The sequence below is a fragment of the Cyprinus carpio genome, chromosome B5 (assembly GCF_018340385.1).
Source record: "Cyprinus carpio isolate SPL01 chromosome B5, ASM1834038v1, whole genome shotgun sequence".
Classification (NCBI taxonomy): domain Eukaryota; kingdom Metazoa; phylum Chordata; class Actinopteri; order Cypriniformes; family Cyprinidae; genus Cyprinus; species Cyprinus carpio.
The window spans coordinates 298,691-323,505 of record NC_056601.1 but is presented as its reverse complement, the minus strand read 5'-3'; the positions used below and the strand labels follow the sequence as shown (position 1 = coordinate 323,505).

General features: G+C 35.5%; 2 protein-coding genes across 2 annotated transcripts; one reads left to right on the top strand and one right to left on the bottom strand.

The window, feature by feature from the left end:
* Positions 1-3,657: 3,657 nt before the first annotated feature.
* On the top strand, positions 3,658-13,363 carry LOC109068400 (low molecular weight neuronal intermediate filament-like). Its single transcript, XM_042723496.1, has 4 exons — positions 3,658-4,841; positions 9,381-9,698; positions 11,268-11,392; positions 12,480-13,363. The coding sequence occupies exons 1-4, from the start codon at positions 3,963-3,965 to the stop codon at positions 12,907-12,909; spliced, it is 1,752 nt and encodes a 583-aa protein (XP_042579430.1). The 5' UTR covers positions 3,658-3,962; the 3' UTR covers positions 12,910-13,363.
* Positions 13,364-20,629: 7,266 nt separating this feature from the next.
* LOC109068402 (histone H2A.V) lies at positions 20,630-24,115 on the bottom strand. The gene is made up of 5 exons (XM_019085210.2): positions 23,961-24,115; positions 22,109-22,186; positions 21,879-21,992; positions 20,861-20,990; positions 20,630-20,763 (listed from the first exon to the last, which is right to left on the bottom strand). The coding sequence occupies exons 1-5, from the start codon at positions 23,961-23,963 to the stop codon at positions 20,702-20,704; spliced, it is 387 nt and encodes a 128-aa protein (XP_018940755.2). The 5' UTR covers positions 23,964-24,115; the 3' UTR covers positions 20,630-20,701.
* Positions 24,116-24,815: the final 700 nt, after the last annotated feature.

Below are 24,815 nucleotides of genomic sequence, written 5' to 3'. Positions count from 1 at the left end.
AGGGGTGTACATAAAAATGAGTATAGATTTTGTGTGAGTTGTAGCTATATGAGAGCATTAGAGTGTATTTTAGACAGGGGGAGGGTGGTGTGTACTGTACATACAGATATAGATATAGAGGTTTGTGACGTCACTGTCCACAGACAGAGAGAAAGGGCCCTTCTACTTCTTTTCTTCTTCTTCTTCTTCTTCTTTTTGGGAGGGCAGGGGGTTTGGGGCTGTATTCCTTTAGTATTGATATGCTTTTTTTCGGTCTTGTTTTTATTTGTTACAAGTGTTTAAACAAAAAGAGTGAACTTCCTTCTCAAGATTGTGTCTTGTTATCGATCGGTGTCTTGAAGTTTCTCACGACTCACTCCCAGCGAAGCAGCGGCGGGACATCGATAACATCACGAATGTTCGGTGCTGTCGCTCACTCAGCACAATGTGAGTTCAGTGAGTCACTGCGGGGGGTAGCGATGTGCTACTGCTGATTTGTATATAAACACTGGGTTATGTAACGTACAGTACAGTACCAAAACGGCTCAAGACCTTATAAGACACACAGATGTGTGGGAAGGATAGAAGCTATATCAGAGAACGGTGGTCTGTGCGCCTGAAACGGGGTCATTGCCAACGATGCCTTGTCTCAGGTGTTTTCACACCTCTCCAAACACACCACACACACCCACACACACACACACACACCACTCATCCTGCCTCTGTAAGCTAAACGAAAGAGGTTATAGTCTGTTTACATCCAATCAGAAAATGGACATTTCTATGCTGTTACTTTTTAAGAATTGGGCTACTTTGATGTTGACTGCTAATAATGTGGTTACAAGAAATGAACTTAAAATAAAATTTTAAAAAAACTGAAAATGTAGAAGGTGTGTTTCTGTTCACTGTCTGAAAAAAAAAGTATGTGTGTGGTTTGATTCATATTCATTTCAATTAAAGTCGTGCATGTCCATGAATCAGGGAGCTTTTAATTATCTGAGCTGTACATTTCATGTTGAAATTTCTCTTTTTTTTCTAATTTAAGTCAAGTCACATTTGTGACCCTGAAGCAAAAAAACCAGTTCATAAGCGTTTTTTTTGTTTAATTGAGATTTATACATCATCTGGAAAGCTGAATAAATAAATCTTTTCATTGATGTATGGTTGTGATGAGGGACAATATTTGTCTGAGATACACACTATTTGGAAAATTGTGGAATCTGAGGGTGCAAAAATCTATAAATATTTGAGGAAAAATTCTGTAAAGTTGTTCAAAGAAGTTCTTAGCAAGCATATTACTAATCAAAAATTAAGTTTTGATATGATTGACGGTAGGAAATTTACAAAATATCTGCATTGAACATGATCTGACTATAATATCTAATGATTTTTGGTTATAAAGAGAAATCAATAATTATGAAATCCCTACAATGTAGTGTTGTCTATTGCTACAAAAAAAATACCTATGATACTGTGACTGCTTGTTCTGCAGGGATACATTAATATGAAACGGTTGTACATTACAGATGATATAGATTGTTCAAAGCAACTTTAAAGAAGTCATTAACAAAAAATAATATAATAATAGTGTTCATGTGACAATATTCTCAAATTAGGAAAACAATCATATAGACACCTTCAGTTTTACTAAAGCAGGTTCTATTTTAAGTTTTTAAAGCTCCGTTCATTAATTTATTCTGTGCTTTCATTCAATATAATTTCCAGAGTTGTTATTAGCAATTTATTAAAGGGATCGTTCACCCAAAAATACAAATTGTCATCATTTACTCACCTTCAATTTATTCCAAACATTAATGACCTGAGATACTGGGACTCTATTAACTTCAATTTGTTTGTGTTCAAACAGAATAAAGAAATGCATTAAGCTTCAGAACAACAGGAAGGTGAGGAACGGATGACAATTTGCTGAAGCTTCTGTTAGTAATCTTTAATCTTTCTTGCTGCATGATTAATTGGAGCAAACTAGTATGTATTGACACGGATGTAAGAAATAAAGGCATTGCCGGACATATTGAAAAATAAAAATTTCTTTCATTATTTAACATTAGGAGCACACTTATACACAGCATGACAATAAAATTATATAGAGGCTTTCTAATGAAGAATATTTTCATGCGTCTTCTTTTCCCAGACAACAAGTGGTGTCAATACATGAAAACCAATGTCCATGCAATGTGTTGTTAAAGCACAAACCCTTAATAAAATACTGGTAGAACCATGGTTGATAAAAGAAAACATCAATGGTTGTTATGATCAGATTAACATGCACCCCGTTACTTCTGGAACTGAAGTCCATGAAGGAGACGCAAACGGATCAATCTTGAAATTAATAAAAAAAAAAAACGGTTTGTGCAGATTTCATGCAAAGCACTAAAAAATCCTGAGTTTCTTCTAGTGACATTAAAATGTATGAGGGGACAAAAAAAAAGGTTTAAATGCAAAATGCACATGCTTTTTTGGAGGTTAATGCTATATTGATGACTATATATGCTAGTGAAAAAAAAGAATAAACATTTGAAATACATTATTTAATGCTGCAAACATACCAAATACATTTGCACATGTATGTACTTAAACAAACACATGCAAGGTGACTTTTGTCTAAACTATTGGTATACCCAAAAGTCTGCTAAATTTTGGACCTAATGCATTTAAAAGTGATGAAAAGTAGTTTATTTTCATTTAAAGTCAGCATACAGGGTAAGCAGTGTAGAAAAATAATACCGTAATGGGTGATTGTATAGACATTTCTAAACAAAGCACACATCCATGAGAAGCAACGTATTCATTTTGCATGTGTAGTAAAAAAATTGAGCGAGTGCAATTTCAAAAAAATAAATAATTAATTCTCTTGATTAATATTGAATCATTGCACATATTAAAAAAAACATATAATAGCTAGAAGCAAGAAAGTATAATTAAAAATAATATAATTAAATAAAAAGTAGTACAATAACTATTTATTTTATACTAAAGGAATAATAGATGTTATCTAAAAACAAGAAAAATTCTTTCCTTTTAGAGTTTGTTTAGTAGTTAACGGGAGTAAATAGATAGGAGCAGATGTAGAAAGAATAACAGATGGAGTAATAATGGAAAGTCTAACGAGGTAGGAAGAATTTTTAAATACAATATAAAGAAACATATTAACGACAAAACATATATAAGAATAAAAAAAATCTAAATAGGCTTAAGGACAATATAATTGTATCAAATATGTAGAGAGTAGAGAGGAGAATTATTATATAACAATAACAGAGCTTACATAGATTATGTATTTAGGGGACATCTTTAACTTAGTAAATAGGGAAGAATATTTTAGATAAATATTAAAGGAATATATTTGTTTAGTTTTTTGTTGTTGTGTTTGTGTTGTTTGTTTTTGCTTACGTAACAAGAATTTTTAATTTTGTTGCATTGCCAAATTTAGAATCCGTTTTCCATTCAAATAAAAATATGAATGAATCAAGAGGCACATTATATAAGCTTTATTGTCTTTATATCCTGAGATTATCAATCTCTGTATTTATGATAATGAATACAATAAAGAACCTTTTTTATGATCAATAATAGATACACTGCAAAAGATGCGTGCGATGCTTTTTTTTTTTTACGAAGGGGAATATTTTGGTCCCCAGAATCTTCTGGAAATGGATGCTTCATATTCCCTATTGTGGGGAGGTTCCTCAAAAATAATTTATGAACCAGCACCTACAGCCTTTAGCTCAGGCACTTTTAGGCCCCATTTTGGTCCCTCAAATGTAGCTTTTCATTTGTACTTCTTTTGTCCTTTATTTATCCTCACTTTTATTCTCTGCACGATGACAATCTACATCTCCAGCGCATGAAAAAGCATGAGTGGCCACGAAAGCAAAGACAGTGAATGACTGAACTCTCTCCTGGGACTCTGTCTTTTTGCTCAGGGTTGCAGGTTTCCCCCTCTACCACCGCCCCTGCGTCAGATGATGCTCGCGGTCTCAGCCTATAAAAGACACCGGTGTGCCATCCCGACCGGCACTCTCTCTCTCTCTTTCTCTGTCTTTCCACATCCACACACCACTCACTCGATCTGTGATCTCGACCATTTCAGTATGAGTTATTCCGGCGACATGTACACGAGCAGCTCATACAGGAAGATTTTTGGAGATGCGCCACGGCGCGTCCCCGTGGGCAGCAGCCCGTCCCGGGTGACGGTGAGTTACCGCTCTGGACCCCAGCAGCAGCACCGCACCTACGGCTCTCCATCCCCCATGATTACCTCCTCAAGTTACCGGACCAAACTCGCATCCAGCCGCGGCGGCGGCTTCCAGTCCATGCCGGACACCGTGGACCTGACGCAGACCACCGCCATCACCAACGAGCTGAAGATCATCCGCACCAACGAGAAGGAGCAGCTGCAGGGCCTGAACGACCGCTTCGTGACGTTCATCGAGAAGGTGCACAACCTCGAGCAACACAACAAAGTTCTGGAGGCGGAGGTCGCGCTGCTGCGCCAGCGCCACAACGAGCCATCGCGCCTGCACGACCTCTACGAGCAGGAGATCCGCGAGATGCGCGCGCGCGTCGAGGAGCTGACGCACGAGAAGAGCCAGATGCACCTGGACTGCGTGCAGATGAACGAGGCTTTGGAGCGCGTCAGGGAGAAGCTGGACGAGGAGACCCGACTGCGGAAGGAGGCCGAGAACAGCCTGAAGGGATACCGCAAGGACGTGGACGACGCCACCCTGTCCCGCCTGGAGCTCGAGAAGAAAGTCGAGTCCCTGCTGGATGAGATCGCGTTCCTCAGGAAAGTGCACGAGGAGGAGCTGCAGGAGTTACAGTCGTCGCTTCAGGCCGCCCAGGTATGAAAAATCTAAACATTTTAAAGTAAACATTAAAAAAAGGATAGCATAGAAAAGAAGCATAGAAATAAAATTATGAAAATCATACAAAGCCAAATCTTGCATATGCTTTAGATGTAGTAATATGCAGCATAAAAATATTTTGTCAATTATTCTCAAATATGCTTTACATACTATCTGCAAAAGTTCTGTTTGCTGTGTAAGACAGATCTTATTTAATAGGAATTAAGAAAAGCATAGAAATATATTTGAATATATTATGGTCTTTAATATCTCATATTACAGTTTTGCAGTGTCATTCATGATAGTGTGATTTATGCCGTGGCATAAAGATGCAGATCTATGGGAATAGCATTTTTATTAACTTCCTGTTAAATCAAACAAGTTGTGGTTAAGACAGATATTTCATGTTTTAGATGGTTTGGTAATTGCTAACATGATATATATTGTAAAATGTTTTGTCAGGAAAAGGAAATGTTCTTTTATTTAAACATGAATATTATATTAAATATGATCATTTTTATATTTAAATTATTATATTAATATTCATATTATATTGTTATATTTACTGTGAGTGAATCAACCTGACTGCATTGGTTTATACCAATTAAAGTCATTTAAAGGTCATATCAGAAATAAATATATAAACAAGCAACCAACTTTACAAACAACGAAAAAAAAAACTTATTTGAAAAGATATGATTATGAAAAGCATATAAAAACCTTGTATTTAGAAATGCAATGAAATACTATGTTTATTAATAACTCATAGTGTGGGCATGCATATCATGACTGTGCAGTGTCTTTGAGGGCGGTGTGTGTTTGGGAGAATTTACAGCACTGCAGTTCCGACATTGAGAATCTGACCCTGCACTGCACCATCAAAATGTGCATTTATAATGCCAGTCCCTTCTCTCATGCAACTTTAACATCTAGAAAAGCATATTTAATCAGACCAAGACAAGGACAAGCACTTAAAGAGGGAGAAATGTATTAAGAGTTAAAAGAAGGTCGTTGATGATGGGATGTTTAAACTTCCTTACCTTTTGCCAATGGCAGATAATGATGCAGTAGCGCAGGATTTTAGGTGTGGCTGCAGAGTGCAGCAGGACCCCGCAGTGCAGCGTCCTTGAGAGGGACTGCTTCACTTTAGACTCCCTCAGCTACTTCTGATAGTATTTCTACACTACAGAAGATAACAGCTGTGTTTCATTTAAAAGTATCTTAAAAAAAAAAAAACTTCCCTTCCATGTTTTATCTGAAAATAAAGAATTAGAATGTAACTGATGTAAGCTGATGCTCATCATGCATGGATTGCTGTTCTCTGCGTGTGGTTGATGAATTGCTGTTGCATCCAGTGAAAGTGTTCAGGCAGCTTCATCTTTCATTGTGCATTAAAACCCCTGAGTCAGCACTCCAACCCGCAGCCCCAAGGGCTCAAAACTTCATTACCACACATTACACTCAAAGACTGATTAAACGTGCCATGGCCAACATCAGCACAGCATATATCAGCTCTACTGCTTTTTCACTGCCAATGCAACTTCACTACCTGATGGACATTGGTTTATTGATTACATTCACTGGGGAGCTGTTTATTTATCAGTATATTCAAATGATCGCTGACACATTTAAGCAACTTTCTATAGATGTACAGGATGTCTCATTTTTATATGCAAAAGTAACTATATGTATAGCTGTAATTTACTTTCCCTTTAGCTCAAATGTAAATGAGTTGTTAAGGGAATTAATTATTCATTTGAAATCAATAATGGATAAACAACTAAACTTTCCTCATCAGATCAATACTAGTCAATTTTACAAACTAAAGACTATTTATGGCATTCACCACCATAGAAAAGTATGGGAGTTTTCTATTTGAATATATTGTAAAATGTAATTTATTCATGTGATGAAGCTGAATTTTCAGGATCATTACTCCAGTCTTCAGTGACACATGATCCTTCAGAAATCATTAGAATATGTTGATTTGCTGCTCAGAAATATTTCTTATTATTATCAATGTTGTTGTTGACAGTTGTGCGGCTTAATATTTTTGTGGAAACTGTGATACATTTTCAAGTATTCTTTTAAGAACAGTATTTATTTGAAACATTATAAATGTCACTTTTGATTGATTTAATTCATCCTTTGCAAAAGTATTAAGTAAAGTATAAATTAAATATTGAAAAAATCTTACTGATCTCAAATTTTTGAATGGTAGTGTAAATCCTATTTTGGCTGTCAACCACCTATCAATATTTTTTAAGATAAGCCTGTATATTAGTGTTATTAGATTATTAGCATTAGATTTAAATCTAACATTATATGACATATTTTAACAATTAGTTTGTTGACTGTTTTTCATGCTCAGGTGTCTGTTGAGATGGACGTCAGCAAGCCTGACCTTGCTGTGGCCCTGAAGGACATTCGTGCCCAGTACGAGTCTCTCTCTGCCCGGAACCAGCAGCAGGCAGAGGAATGGTACCACTCCAAGTTCACCACTGTGACGGAGGCAGCGGCGCGCAACACATTAAAAATTTTGCTTCTTAAAGGTGAAATTTTTTTTGAAAAGGGCATCACTACAAAACATTTTTAATTTTTAGGGAAATAAAATTTAGTAAATTTAAACATTAAGAAAAAATTTTTATAGGCTTTGGAGGGTTTGGAAACGGGACTACTAAAACTTTTAAAATTTTTTTGAAACAAAAGGGTCCTCACAATTTTAAAACATAATTTTTAATTTTAAATATTTCAATTATAATTGTAATGGTATTAAATGATATTTATATATTCAATATGAGTGAATGTCATGTTTACATCAGATTTTAAAGGTCATATCAGGTTTAAAGGTTTTCACTGCATGATAGAAACTTGTGGGAAAAGCACATAATTCAGAAATGCAGTGAAATACTGTGTTTATAATAAAACTCAGCGTTGGGCAAGAATGTGGCAGTGTCAGTGAGGGCAGCGTTGTGCCTGCAGGATCTGACAGCACTGCACAGCGCAGACGGTTCAGAACCAGAGCCTGCAATGCACCACAGCCTCCGTCAGAACACGCATTCAATCTCTCTCACAACTCCGAAAGTAAGATTTAATGGGTCCAAGAACAAGGATTAATGCTGAGGCGTGAAAATGTCTTGAAGGGTTGTTATTGATGAGAAGTTCACAGCGGTGTGCAGAGTATGATGATGGATGATGATGGATGCAGTAGCGCAGGATAGAGGTGTGTGCTGCGGAGAGTCAGCATCCTGGAGAGGGACTGCATCACTTTCACACTCACCTCTACATCTGCACTACAGAAGATAACATTTTCCAGTTTCATTAAAAAAGCATCCGGGATAAAAGGATTTTCTTCAATGTTTCCATCTGAAAATAAACCAGCATCTTCATGCATGAGACGGCTGTGTCTGCGTGTTGATGAAGGAGGCTGATGACTTGCTGGTGTGTCCAGATTTAGGCAGCTTCATCTTTCCTGGTGTGTTAAAAACCCCGAGTGTTGTTCATCCCACAGTCCCTAAGGGGCTCAGAACTTCATTATCAACGTTACACTCAAAAGACGATTAATGCCACCATGCTTTTCACTGCCGTACAACTTCACTTCCCATGGAATAGTTATTGATTACATTCACTCAAAACGTTATTTATCCCGTATACCAAATAACCATCACAAATTTGAGCAAACATTTATTAGGGAATGTCTCATATTGATGCCACAACTAATTATATGCAAAAGTATATTATATATATGATACAGCTGTCATTTACTTTCCCTTTTCAGCTCATATGTCGATGAAGTGTTTCAGGGATTAATTATTCATTAGAAATCCAATAATGGGCAGCACTAAACTGCAGTGTCCTCACCAGATCAATAGTCAGTTTTACCCCAGGACCTAAAAGACTGTTTACAGTTATTAATTGAAAACTGTTCAAAAGTTTGGTTGTCATACTCTCCCAAGACTGTGTTAGGTTGACCATAAATACAGTAAAACCAGTAATATTTGAAAAAATATGTATTTATTGCTGTTTAAAAGAAGTGTATTGCGACAGTGTTTCAGCATCACCCGGATCCTTACGAAATCATTCTTATATGCTGGTTTGCATTTCTGATCATTATCAGTGTTATACAGCATAACAGTTGTGCTGCTTATTTATTTTGTTGGAAACTGTGGTTCAGGATTTTTTTATCAATATTTTACATGACAATGTTGATCAATTTATTGTCATCCTTTCCAAATAAAAGTGTTTTTTATTGTTTTTGTTTTTTAAATCTTATTAACTGCAGTCTTTTGAACAGTGGTGCAATTCTTATTTATTTTTATTTTTTTTTCATATTAGGTTATATATGTGTCCCTGCAGCACAAAAGCAGTCATAAGTAGCACAGGTATATTTGTAGTAAAAGACAACAATACATTGTATGAGTCAAAATTATACATATTTATTAAGTAAAGATCATATACATTTTTTTTTCTATTGTCTTTTGCTATTAAAGTTATTTGTATTATATTGAATAACAGCTGACTGTTCTTCAGGCTCAGGTGTCTGTTGAGATGGACGTCAGTAAGCCTGACCTCGCTGTCGCCCTGAAGGACATTCGTGTCCAGTATGAGTCTCTCTCCGCTCAGAACCAGCAGCAGGCGGAGGAATGGTACCGCTCCAAGTTCACCTCTGTGACGGAGGTGGCGGCGCGCAACAACGATGCTCTGAAGCAGACCAAGGACGAGCTGAGTGAGTACCGCCGACAGCTGCAGGCCCGCACCCTGGAGCTCGAGGCCCTGAAAGCCCATAACGAGTCTTTAGAAAGACAGCTGGCAGAGATGGAGGACTGCCACAACAACGACATCGGCGAGCTGCAGGTGAGAGCGCTTCACTTTCACATTGAGTCCGGTCTTATTGAAATGTATCTTAATGATTTTGCGGGATATTTATATGCAGAAACTTTGGCGTGCATACGATACCACGTGTTTGGAATGCATATAATATGCCGGATTTGCGTGCATATGATACGTATTGTGTTGGCGTGCATATAATACACAGTTTTTTGCGTTTATATAATACACATTTTTTTGCGTGCATATAATACACACTGTGTTGGCGTGCATATAATATGCTTTTTTTGCATGCATATAATGCTTAGTTTTTGCGTGCATATAATACGCATTGTGTTGGCGTGCATATAATACACAGTTTTTGCGTTTATATAATACACATTTTTTTGCGTGCATATAATACACACTGTGTTGGCGTGCATATAATATGCTTTTTTTGCATGCATATAATGCTTAGTTTTTGCGTGCATATAATACGCATTGTGTTGGCGTGCATATAATACACCAGTTTTTTTTTTGCGTGCATATAATATGCAGTTTTTGCGTGCATATAATAGACAGTTGTAGGCCTACATATAATAGGCACTTACCCAACACCCCTAAACCAACCAATTGCGCATCATATGCGTGCCAAAGTCAATTTCTGCATATAAATAATATACAAAATAGAAACAGAAAATCGTGCCATTGAAATGCACATTCATGAGATCGGGTTGGGGCCACCAGTAAAACTGCTCCTATTTTCCGTTTTTGTAATGTAATTTGAAAAAAAGCCTATTATAAATTATATTATGAACATAAGATTTTTTTTTCTATTTTGATATATTTAATTTTTTTATTTATTTCACTAATCAAATCTTAAGTGTCAAATCATCCTTCAGAAATCCTGTTTTGCATTTTTCCAAAATTAATTTAAAAACCTATTCTAAATTCTAAGAATGTAATAAGTTTAATTTAACTTCACTAATTTAGCAGACATTTTTATCCAAAGCAGCTATTTAAGTATTATCGATATATTATTATAGTTCAGGTTATATTTTGAATTAGATTTTTTATTTATATATTTTCTGTTTCATTTTAATTTTTATAGTTTTAGTCTTTTTGTTGTTTTTTGTAATGTTAAAAGTTTTATATAACTATACAGTTTTTTTTATTATTATTATTAATTTATTATTAAAATTATAAATGTTGCCTTGGCAACTAACCGAAATCAGATTAAAAGTTTTATTTTATCTCAGTCAATGTTTATTTCATTTCAGGTAATCAAAATGTTTTTATGGTTTTAGTTCTTGATTCAGTTACCGAAAGTAAACCTGGGAAGAACATCAATATTTTATAAAGAAAAAAGTTACAATTTAAAAAAATATATATATCAGTTTATAAATATAGCCTGATGATTGTGTGATCCTGCATGGTTTGAGAAGGATCTGTACAAAAGAGTCACATGACTAATGTCACAAAATTTGCTTATCAGTGAATTTCAGGTTGAAATAAAACTGTTTGTCAGTGTTGGGACCGCACTGTACAAAAAGACATTTTCAAAATAAATACATAAGAATTCTCTCAAAAAGTCTTGTTGTCTCGTTTGTGTGGCAGGACAATATTCAGCAGCTGGAATCTGCTCTGAGGAGCACAAAAGGTGAGATGTCCCGCCACCTGCGCGAATACCAGGACCTGCTGAATGTCAAGATGGCGCTAGACATTGAGATCGCAGCCTACCGGTCAGACTCAGAACTGCTGACATTCATAGCTTTGAGTCTTTTCATAACACAATCAAAATTGTGTTTTGCTTACAATGGTTTTCTATGGGAAACCATTTAATGTGAAGCTTTATGTGTTGTATTCATATTCTGGGTTTGTCTGCTTGCATCATCAACAAGATGTGTACTGAATTTCGCCTTTTAATATCAACGTTTTACTACACCACTATTTATTGCAAACCGCATAAAAATAACAGGCAGTCAGTGGAGCAAAGCCTCGTTTTGCCCTTCAGATGATGTTCCTATAAGAGTGTGACGTCACATTAAAACTATCAATTCTGTCTAATTCTAGGCCATTGCACACTGAGTCCAACAATTTTCGGAAGTGGAAAAATAAATACGACCTCACATTGTGTCAATCACTTTTATATACTGACTCCGAAACTTTTTTTCGTCATAAGAAAATTAGAATTGGGTTCGATTTTCTGCGTTTTTCACAGCCGCGAACAAGCGTGTGCGATCAGACGATTAATCACAACCAAAATAAAAGTTTTTGTTTACATGATATATGTGTGTACTGTTTATATATATTATGCATATATAAATACACACTCATACAGAATATATTTTGAAAATATTTACGTTTTGATTTGATTTAGTTTATAGAAGTTAATTGATAAATAAAATCCATTTATGACAATATTTTTGAAAGCATCCTTACTTTACAGCATAGTGCCTAAAACTTCTCACAGTACTGTAGCTTTGGAGGCAGGTTTCTTAAAATGTCTTGAAGACGTTGCTACAGTTCTTGTGGATTTAGTGTGTCTCAGTTTCATCTGTTTCTTCCTGTAATCACAAGGCTGTTGACACACTGCTTGTGCATTCAAAAATCTCACTAGATTATAATTAAAATTAATGGCAAAATGAATGTTTAGAAATGTAAACTGATATTTTCTACTGACACACTACAGCAAAAGATAATAACTGACTTAAACCCTTTTTTGGGGTGAAAATACTAATGTGCCTAAGACTTTTGCACAGTACTGTATGTATACTAGTGCTGTAAAACGATTAATTGCATCCAAAAATATATTGTCGTTCCCAACAGGAAGCTGCTGGAAGGTGAGGAATGCCGTCTGAGCTCTGTGGGCGGAGCTTTGCTACACTCCGCCTACTCTTACATACCGAGCCGCACTTATGCTCTGAGGAAGGGCGGAGCCAAACCCGAGACAGAGGAAGAGGAAGAACAAGAAGAGGAGGAGGAGGAGAAGGAAGAAGAAGAAGGAGAAGAGGAGGCAGAGGAAGGAGAAGAACAGGAAGAAGGAGGTGAGGAGGAAGAGGAGGAGGAAGAACAGGAGGATGAGAAGGAAAAAGAAAAAGTAGATGAGAAGAAGGAAAAGGAAGAAAAGAAGAGCCCAAAGGAACAGAAAGAGAATGAGAAGGAGAAAGAGAAAGAAAAGGAGAAGAAGAGCGATAGCAGTAAGGCAGAAAGCAAGAGTGAAAAGGGGGACAATAACAAGAGCGAGAAGAGCAAGTAAAGCTGCGTCCGTCTGGAGCCTCCGACAAATTCACATCAACATTCACATCAACCATCCTCTCATCCTCGCCTCGTTTCACCGGGTGCGGCTGATTTCATCTGGATCTCTGCGGGAAAGCTACGAGCCGGGAATGAAAGGCTGGCGAGTTTTCTGTACAGCACTCAAGAAATGAAGAGAGCGTTTGAAGTAGTTCAGACAGATATTTTGTCATCATTTACTTTCTTTCAGTAAAGAGTGTTTTCATGCAGCGAAAGTAGATGCTGAGTAAACCTCGTCCACGCGCCGTATTCCAAGTCTTTTGAAGTTGTGTGAGGGTACATCATTTTTATCTTCTGTTTGCTCAAATCTTAAAGAGATAGTTCATTCTGTCATCATTTACTCACTCTCATGTCGTTCCAAACCCTTTAGACTTATTTCTTCTTTGAAAACACAAATTAAAGGGGTCATATGACATTGCTAAAAAGAACATTATTTGTGTAATTAGTGTAATGCATTGTTCAAAAAGCACATTATTTTCTATATACCATACATTATTGTTGCCCTGTCTTTCTTAAACGCATCGATTCTTACAAAGCTCGTCGTTCTGAAAAGCATGGTGTGCTCTGATTGGTCAGCTATCTGGCACGCTGTGATTGGCCGAATACCTCAAGCGAGTGACAGAAATGTTACGCCCCTTACCATATTTGGAAACACACAGCGTCTCCACAACAACAACACTACAGCGAGAATAAAAGCTACGCCTTCTTTCTTTGTGTTAACATTTGGGCGGCGTTATGCAAATCTTCCGACACAGTGACATAGACATGTGGGGGCGTGTTTTAATGATGATTATTAACTTTAAGAAAGAATATCTCTTTGGGTTTGAGATTTTAATCTTTGTGACTTTGTGGATCTTATATATGCACAAACAGCTTGTAACACTCCAAAGACAAAAGAAAACATATGACCCCTTTAAGATATTCCCCAAAAATCCTGAGAGCTTTCTGTCGCTTCAAGTCCAGGTCATCGGAGGGTGATTTCCATTTTGGGGTGAACTATTCCTTTAAGTTTTCTTTTGTTATTATTTAAAGCAGTTTTACAGTATAAATCACCATGCACTTCTTTTTCATGAAAAAAACTAAGCTTTTAGCTTAAGCTGGACTCTTCACGATCCTATAGAAGAACCTTTCTGTCTAAATGGTTCCATAAAGAACATCTGAAGAACCTTTCTGTTTCACAAAAGGTTCTTTGTGGCGAAAGAAGGTTCTTCAGATTATAAAAAGGTTAGAATGGTGACTGAATGGTTCTTTTTGGAACCAAAAATGGTTCTTCTGTGGCATCACTGTGAAGAACCGTTTAAGCACCTTTATTTTTAAGAGTGTAGTCCTTGAGGAAAGACAATAATATGGGTCCAGAAGGACACTGCAGAGCGTAGATGATGGCAAAATGTAAAATATTCACGTCAAGACACAATACAAAATCACACTAAAAATACCCAAAACACACCAAGTTTTCACGTTCCAACATCACCCAGATATCAGAATTCAAAATGCAAAACGGACCAAGTTTGCAGGTTCCAACCTCTCGGTGCTATTTGATTTTAAAAATAAATGAGTTTGGACTTGGAAGAGGTAATTATTCATAGAGCAAAAGCATATCCATTATATAGCTTCACTTGAGTCCTGAATGTACGTCACAAGCCAAGCACAGGGAGACGTCACGTCTCCTAATTTTCCAACGATTTTAGGGCATCTATACCCACATGAATGAAATTGTACAAGCACATTTCATTGCGTTCGCAACATTTTTGAACATTAATGTACACATCTGTCCTTCCATGCACCGGTCAAAGCATGGCACACGCGGCGGCATGGAGTTAAACGAGCTTGATGAGATGAAAAATTCAACATTTATGGATTTCAGCATTTCGATTTGAGAAAGAAGAGCACATTGTGCATCTGTAGTGTGGGAAAACCCTTCAGCAATTTAGATTCTGACGCTTTAGAGACGATTGCTGCTAAATATCCCTCTATTCCTTCCTGTCTTCAAATACGACGTCCTCTTAATCGATTCATTCTTGACAGAGCAGATCTCTCCTTCCGAGGTCAGTCTTCTTGATGTATTTCTCTTCTTCTCTCTTTCTAATCCATGGCATGGTTTCCTGCGTTTAGCCATCCCTTTTGTGATTCTGCTCGCAAAAGCGTGAATCACAAGACATATGTCCAGACCACTGCTGAAATCAAAAGACATCTAATTATTTATTTTTTATTTTTGGATAAATAAAATGAAGATTACTTTTAGGGCCATTAAGATTTGTTGCTCGCACACCCAATTCTTATTAGCTTAATGCATCTGGCCATTCTGCTTGTCTTATTTCTCATTACTTTTCTTAATATTCTCATCATTTTTATTGTATTACAGTAAAAAAATAAATAAATAAATAAAAATCAGAATAATTAATAACATTTACTGCATTTGTATTATAAAAAATGTAATAATTTGCAGTAAAATAAATTTAAATAAAGCGCCATTTGTATCATTTTATAATAGTTTGAATCAGGAGGTGTTTAATTTTAATGAAAAAATGCAAATTTATTTATTTTATTTTTTTTTTAATTTTGGGGTTAATGAAACTAACTGAATATTGTGTCATATTCATTTCATATCTGACACAAAATATTTTCTATTTATGTATTTTTGTGATGTATGGGTGGCTTGTTTTCAATCACATTTCTTCACATTAATGAAGGAATTTTTCATTTAGATTTTTCACTGCTTTTACAGTTGTTGTTGTTGTTGTTTTTTAAATACACGTCACACTGTACTATGTTTTAGGGTTAAAGGAAACGTCTCTAAAGTGATAAAGTCCTGACAGAAAATTAGAAGAACTGTTTTCTTAAAGTCTGGAGGAAATGTGTGAAGTGAAAGTGATGTAAAAGTGGGATTATTGCAGGATTTGGTCTCATTTTTGCAGCAAATTATTTAAAAGAGTAGGAAACTTGACGGAAGAGCAAGATTTCCAACAAATGTGATTAAACAGTACAGATTCACAAAATGAATCAATCAAGAGGAGGTTTAATTTGCATGGCCTGATTCACTCGGAGCTTGACCGTATTGATAGGGTGGGATAGATTTGCTTGATGTGTGTAAAAATGTACGTAAATGCCTTAATTATGAATCTAAACTGACAAAAAAACTCCACATCTTCTAACCAACACAGCACTGTTTCAGAGATGCTCATACACTGATACAGTGATGTTCCCCTAAAGCCAAATAAAGCCATTTATCAACCAAACCCTGCCTCTTTGTCTCTAACAAACAGCAATGCTATTACTATTTTTAAGTAGCAGCTCAGTTGTCTTCAAAGTAGAGATAGATTTTGTTGTTTTTTTAGTCAGTTAAATCAAACTATAAACTGTTCCCATATACTTGAACCATGGTAACCACAAATGAAGCATGGTCTTAATAAATAATAAATAAAATAAATAATCTTTCCATTGATGTATGGTTATGGAAAACATTGTTTCCATAAAACATTTTAAAAAGCATAACTGTTTTCAACCGTAATAAGATATGAAGTCAGATTTCTTGAGCAGCAAATCAGCATATTAAAATACTTTCTGAAGAATCTTATGAGCTGAAAATGCAGCTTTGACGTGACAGGAATAAATTATATTTTAAAATACATTCTCATAGAAAACAGTTATTTCAAATTGTAATAATATTTCACCTTTGTTTTTGATCAAATACATTCAGTATTGGTGATCAAAAGAGACACCTTAGAAACACATTAAAAAATCTTACTGACCCCAACATTTTGTACAGTACTGTAAATAAAGGATATACTGTCAGCAGCTTAATTTCAGCAATAATTATGTGCCAGAAATAATCTCAGTGAACATTAATGGCTATGATTACACATTTGAATAATAATACAATGATATTTGTTCATTGCTGAAGTCATGCTGCAGCTGAAATAATGCAAGAAACTCAGCTTTAAACACAAGGGAACATGAAAATGTATTATTAATTATATGCATACTTTTTAAAATCGATTCTTTAATTTTGTGATTTATGATTTAATCACCTATTTAAAACACATTATGCATTAAAACAAAATATCTCCATCACTGTATGGTGATGCTGTTTAGGAGTGCGAAGACTGCTAGCTTAAAATAGAACTTCACAGAAGCACTAAAAACCTGCAGAACTGAATTATATTTGTGGGACTGCCAACTTTTCCAACGATATTATTGTATCTTGTCCTCAGCCCCCTCCCTCCATCGCTCTCCTCCATCTCTCTGCTATATATAGGCTTCTGCATTGCACGCGCGCACACACACACACACAAACACACACACACACACACACTAACGCACGCACGCACGCACGCACGCACACTCACTCACTCACTCACTCACTCACTCACACGCACGCAGTTAGCAAAGTAAATGCATAAATCACACCCCATATAAATGCATAAATCACACCCCATAGCATGGACACACACACTCATGCACGCATGCACACAAAATTCAGTGATATTGGCTGTGCAATATCGACTTTTTTGATTGGCCAATACCGGCAGACTGGAGCCAATGGAAATGCTTCTCCTTCCGTGCGCGTCTTATTCCTCTGAGAACTTCAAAGCAGACCGCTTGAGGTAAATTATCTGGAATGATTAATTGATTTAAGATGCTTGCCAACTCTGCGCATTCACCGTGAGACACACGCAATTGACACTTTCCACACGCTCTTACACCACACATCCATTTTCTCACGCACAGTAAAATCGCAAAGCAAAGAGGACACGGAGACCGACAGACAAGACAGAGCAGGATACTTAAAAATAATCTCAGCTCTCAGATTCTGTCAATTTTATTACAAAATTCAAGCAATAAGTTTTGGCGCTTGTAAATGTGACGTGACAGATCCCTATAGTGGCACGTGAACTGATCATTTCTAGCTAATAGTAAATAAACACGAATGAACAATATTGAAAGATACATTACTTACCGAAATGTATATTCCTCCTCAAATCGATCAATCAGTTTTTTTCAATGCGCAAAGAGGTCAATAAAACTGCTGGAGAACAATTATGTCACATAACATTTACCTCAGGAAAGCCATTTAATTACCATATATGTAGCACGTTAGTTGGCTAGAAAAAAAGAGCTATAGAGAATATTTAGCTAATTATCTGTAGGCCTACTATATTACATATTTATTATATTTTAACGTATATCATTAAATACAGTTGTTGTTATAATAATAAAACGCAATATATTTCATTTGAGTTATATGTAACCTAAAAATTACTTGTCTTGAGAAAAATGAATGCCTATATCTTGTGTAGCCTACCTAATATTTATCCAAATGAGTCAATATTGAATCAAATCACAAGCACTGAACTGAAATCATAAAATTTGTCAAGCACAAAAAACGTGGCTAACCAGAAATTGTACCATGTAAACAATATAACAATTAAACATGTTGTTACTAAACCTAATACAATTCTGCTTAGTTACTAAAATGTTCAGATTTTTTTACACCAATCTATCTGAAGTTGGATGTACATACATCTAATGAATGAAATTGGAGTGTTTAGTCATTGACAAAGCTTCAAAAAAAGGTCTTTTGACTGTTTTTATGTCAGGCGGTACAACCAAATAGTGAGTATGGGGCGAAAGGAAAAAATTATTATTAATATTTCAGTAAAGTTAATTAAATCTATTCTGTTGTTAGTGTGGTCTTTAAACTTATGAACAGTGTATGGACTGACAAAGGTGTTACATGAGGAAGCAATTTGGCAACAATGCAGTAAATATTTTAGGTGCATCAAAAAGCGTGCTCGTTAAGATACCAGCAGATAAGCTAATCCAGCACAAATTAGTGCATAAAAGGTCACCAAAATGAAGTATTTGAACCTCATAATTAAATACAAAAGGTGGAGAAAAACTGCAAAAAGGTCCACTTTTTGAAAAAAAGAACCCCCCCTTTCAATAGGCTGGCTACGAACCTGCACAATATACACCTTGCTGCAGCTGTCTAGGACATTTAAAACCAAACTTTTGCATCTGTATAAATGTTTATATGTTTGTGATGCTACATTCATTTGGAGGATTTACTGTTAAATGTATTTCAAAAAATGCTTTAAACAACATAATCAACTCGTGCATACAAGAACAGCACTGTATATTCAAACTTATCTGATTGGCATCATATAAGCCTGTGAATTGTACACACTAATGGCTTTCATCCAAATGTCTTTTGTTATGCTTAAGCACAGTTTACGTGAAATATGTGTTTTTCACACGGAAACAGCATAGGCTTCTCAAAATCTCCAGTCAATCTGACTCGAATGTGAGGTCTTTAGCGCCACCCGAGGTCCACACTTTGTAAAGACATTTTATTACCCAGAAAAAAAGTATATGAAAAAAAAAAAAATTATATAAATAAAAGAGAAAAGGTCGGTCTTATAATGGCCCAAACCGCATCTTCTTAAAAGCCTTTTTAGAATAGAATTATGAAACTTATCAATAAAATCACATACAGTACAGCCTTAACTGTGTGAATTTATCAGAGTATAAATGATTAAAGCACCAGCATCTTGGTAACACTATTTTACGGTATCCTTGTTACACATTTTTCATGTTCTTTTTCTATAACAATAAATCATGCATAATTACTTGCAAGTATCCCTAACCATATAGTAAGTACATGTAGTTAATTAATATTACTCAGTACTTAAATGTATAATTACACTGTAACACGGACACCTTAAAATAAAGCGTAACCCACATCTCTGCTACACAGAAAACATGTACTGCTGTGCATCTGTTACTCATCACCACATGCGATTATAAACAGAACGAACCATGAATTTTAAAATATTACATTTGTGGAAAAAGATGTGTGCTTAATTGCTTTAAATGAGCACTTTACATGGACCACAGAACTGTGAAATTAAATATAGAACTGTTAAAATTTAACTTCTATTTAACAATTTTGAGCTATAGCACTTTTTATATATTGAATTGTAAATAACATGAAACCAAATGTCTAGAAACATTCGTTACACACTTAAGTATATTATTAGGATAGGCCCTAAACACATGAGAAATATATACACAAATACTTGCTATTTAAGATGTATGCTAAAGTGTACTTTTTCCACAATAAAAGTACTCGTCACAAAATGATTATTTTATTTAAATACACACACCATAAATCAAAAATAATTACTTTAAATACGTTTAACTCAATGCAGATCGCACTGACTGCACAAACACAGTCCTGGGCTGCGTTTCCAAAAGCATCGTAAGCCTAAACTGATCATCTCAACGGGTTACAATGCTTTTGGGAAACGCAGCTCTGGTTGACATGTTGACCCACACACACACTGAAACATGAAAGAGAGGCAGACAAAGGAAGATAAGAACTAACAACATTATTTGTTTCATATAAAATGTTTTTATTTCCACTTTTCAGTATAAAACAGCTTCACAGCTCTGGCCAATTCAAACAATTCCTTAGTCACAGCAGGACGGATCAGACACGTCCCGTTCGTCTCGCTCTAAAACACCTGACATTTGGGTTGAAGGGGGCGTTACTTACCATTCCATTCTAGTCTATACAACATAAAAACAAAACAAAACAAAAAAAAATCACTTATCTATAACTAACAATAATAACAACAAAAAAAACTTAAAAAGAAAGAAAACAAAAATAACGCATGAATGAACAAGCCCATCTTACCACATCCCAAACACAAGTCCTTGAGTCCATGTCGGCATAGCGACCCCAACAGGAATTACGCAGTCTTCTGCTGGCCCTTCTTACCAATCAGGGACTTGTGGATGTGAGGAATCACACCTGCAAGAAGTCAGCAAACATACAAGTGCTTAACATCCTCATCCGTCAACACGCAGTGCATTTGAAATGAGCACAAAGAAACATAACTCCAACATACCTCCACCAGCGATGGTGGCCTTGATGAGGGAGTCCAACTCCTCGTCTCCACGAATGGCCAGCTGTAGATGGCGAGGAGTAATACGCTTCACCTTCAGATCTTTTGAAGCGTTTCCTGCCAACTCCAAAACCTACACACAAAGCAGAAATTAATCAGACAGCAGATATAAATTCTCTTTTATTATTATTATTATTATTATTATTTTTATTATTATTTTTTTATTTATTTATTTTTTTTAAGTAGTGGTTGCAGGACACTATAGTTAATCTTTGACCATGCACCACAAAACCATACATCAATAATCTCTCCATTGATGTGTGGTTTGTACGGAGGACAATATTTGAAAATCTGGAATCTGAGGGTGCAAAAAAAAAAAAAATCTAAATATTAAGAAAACCATCTAAAAAAAGTTGTTCAAATGAAGTTCTTAGCAATGCATATTACTAATCAAAAATTAAGTTTTGATTTATTTACGGTAGGAAATGTAAAAAATATCTTCATGGAACATGATCTTTACTTAATATCCTAATGATTTTACGCATAAAAGAAAAATGTATAATTGTGACCCATACAATGTATTGTTGTCTATTGCTACAAATATACCTGTGCTACTGATGACTGCTTTTGTGCTGCATGTGAAGATAGCAAAATAAAGTGAACTGACACACCCAAACATTCTTCATACAGTGCACTCAGTAAAATTTGGGACCAAAAAGTTCATCCAAGCATATTTTGCTGAAGTGTCTCTTACACACAGAACAAAATTAAGCATTGCTTGGTAATCGGTTGAGATAAATCTGTTATCTGTACTTAAATTGAACCACTGAATAATTTTTGGTGGATTGTAATCCATTACATACCTATCAAAGTTATGACATTATCAAGATTAATGAGTTTAATTCTTATATTTACCATTTTCTAAACTATAGTGAATAAACGGATATAATGTGAGAAATGAAGGCTACACGGATGAAGTCCGCTCTAACTGACAAACGAAAATAGCCCGAACCACTCTTACTTCAGCTGTCAGATATTCAAGGATGGCTGCACTGTAGACGGCTGCTGTTGCTCCCACACGACCATGGCTTGTAGTGCGGGTCTTCAAGTGCCTGTGGATACGACCCACCGGGAACTACAGATTCAGATACACATTCTCTTAGAAAGCAGCACCTGACAGCGTTTACTAGACTTTGCAACCTAAGAAATATCTGACTGAAGGATAAACAAATCTTGAAAACAGACGCTCACCTGAAGTCCGGCCCTTTGTGAGCGAGACACTGCTTTTGCCTTGGCCTTGCCGCTGTCTTTACCTGCCTTTCCTCCTGCCTACAAAACACACACAGACTCTGATCCAGTGCACACAAACACACCCAAGCATCTCAGAGCAACTAATTAACAAACACAGTGATATCATACACAGACAATTTTTTTGCATTTTAGATAAAAATGCAATCTTTAAATTTCTAAAGTGTATAAAAATATGCATCAATAATATAAAGATTAAATATTACATAAATCAAATTTTCAACTGCAAAAACTAATTAATGTAGAATATGCAACAATTTCCCCATATGCAAAAATTTTAATAGACAAATTGCACAGTTATGTAAAATGCACAAATGTATAACTATTTGTAGAATACATGTAACATTTTTCTCATATATATATATATATATATATATATATATATATATATATATATATATATATATATATATATAATATATATATATATATATATATATATATATAGATATAGTTACAATATAACCATATACAAGTTAAATATTACATATTACCCCTACTCATAGAACACATGCAACGGACGCTTGGCACTCTTAACTGTCACCGTCCCACCTGTGGGACGCTTGGCACTCTTTTTTTTTGTTGTCCTTTTTTCTCTATAAAATCTTTTAGTAATCATCATAAATTATATATCATTTGAAAGCTTAGAAGCCCAAGATTCATCCTGTGAAAACCATTTTGAAATTGGACATTGCGTTACCATGGAAATGGTACTTTAAAAACTTATGGCGGTCTCCTCCCCCTTAGTGGGCGGTGTCAAGTGTCATATTACAAAATGCATTACGGTCTTTTAGAATCAAAACTTTTTATAATCTTGGCAACAAAGATATCATTGGAAAGGTCAGTCTCAGGATTCCATATTTGGTGGTTTTGAAGTAAAGTTGACAAATCTAGTGAAAAATTCATTAAACAAAATTCAAAGGAGTTTTGATGGCTCCCGGTGGCTGTTTGTGGTATGACGCCCTAAATACAATCTCACAGGAACCTCAATTTTTTTCAAATCAACTTCAAATTTGGAACATAACTTGTTTAGACACAAGGCTTTAATTTTATACCAATTTTAGAGTAAAACCTGTTATGTAAAATATTTATAATAAAATAGCGCATTTTATTTACAGTACATTCAAACTTCTATTACTTTTTGAAAAAAAAAAAAATAAAAAAAAATCCACTTTTGCCAAAATCTGCTAATTTTCTTCTTTAAAAAGAGACCAACCTTAGGTCTATATTCCAAAGTGTTCATAAAATACAACAATTTAAGTTTGGATAGTGCACTTTAATGCCTATTTTAAAAAAATGTGGGGTGACAGTTAAAGGGTTAAATTACATAGTTTAATTTAGTAAATTTCTGAGATTAACCTGCACAAACTACACACACACACACACACACACACACACACACACACACACACACACAGTTCTCGTGAGGGGGTGTTTGCAGTGACTGAAGTTGATCTGAGCGGATCCGCTACACTGCCGCTGATGCAGAGCTTAGCTTAGCTTTCCTGCTCGAAGAATCTCACAACAACTGCGACGTACACCAACAAAACCCTTCAAATAAATACGATAGGTGCCTAATCGCTTAAAATTAGGACGACATACGTCGAGATTAAATAAGTAATCAACTACAAAAAGGATGTTAGCGGCACGAGCTAGCAGCGCTAAATCTAAGCAGCGTTAGCACGAAGCTAGCGCAGAATCTCGAGAAAGACGACAAACACGCACTGAAACAAACGAAGAGGCGTTTACAGTTATATAAAACATACTCACGATCCAGTACTGATGGATTACATACCATTTCAGCGAAGTATTACTTTGAATGAGGTTCGGGGAGGTCTGTGTAAATGTATTTCGCCCCTTGACTCGGAGGAACAATAAACCCGTTCAACGGAGAACGCTTTAGGCAGACCGAGCGCTGGAATCAGCCAATCAGAACGCCCGTTGTTGATTCGAATTTCAGGCAGGCCAATGAGTATTTCAGCATGGATCTGCTTCTAACCATCCCCCATCGCTGAGTGATGTTTTGGACGGATAACAGGAGGGGGCGGGGCTTGAGTCATACTTGACCTGACAAACATTACAAGAACTCACGATTTTATGTCTATTACTAAAGAGTGAGCTGGATAATATAAATAAATAAAAATTAAAAACAAGTGTTAAAACATTTTCGGTTAATAATAATAAATTGATGATTACTTTAAATTATGATTTCAAATATTGTTAATTTCAACGAGTTTCATAAATAGAGGGAGTCTTTAAACACACCCTATGAGATAACATAAACGCGATTGTGTATTTTCTATGCATAAAAACATACAATGAAAAAAAGGCATAAAGCATGCAATAAAAAACAAAAACAAAACACCACAGTAAATAAACACATAATTCTCTTTCATACTGCCATTGTACCAGCAGGCCAGAAACAAATTATTAAATATTATCTGTAAAATATTACTTTTCTCAGCGAATGGGTTTTCTGTATTAATGTGTATATACCTGAAGACAAACGTTTCTGTATTTGTATAGCCTTTTCACAATTATCTTTTCGGTCTCTGAAGACTAATCCATAAAAAAGTAACTGTAGTCTGATTACGAGTATTTTAAAAAGTAGTTTACTCTACAAGTACTTGAGGTTTGGAATCTGATTACG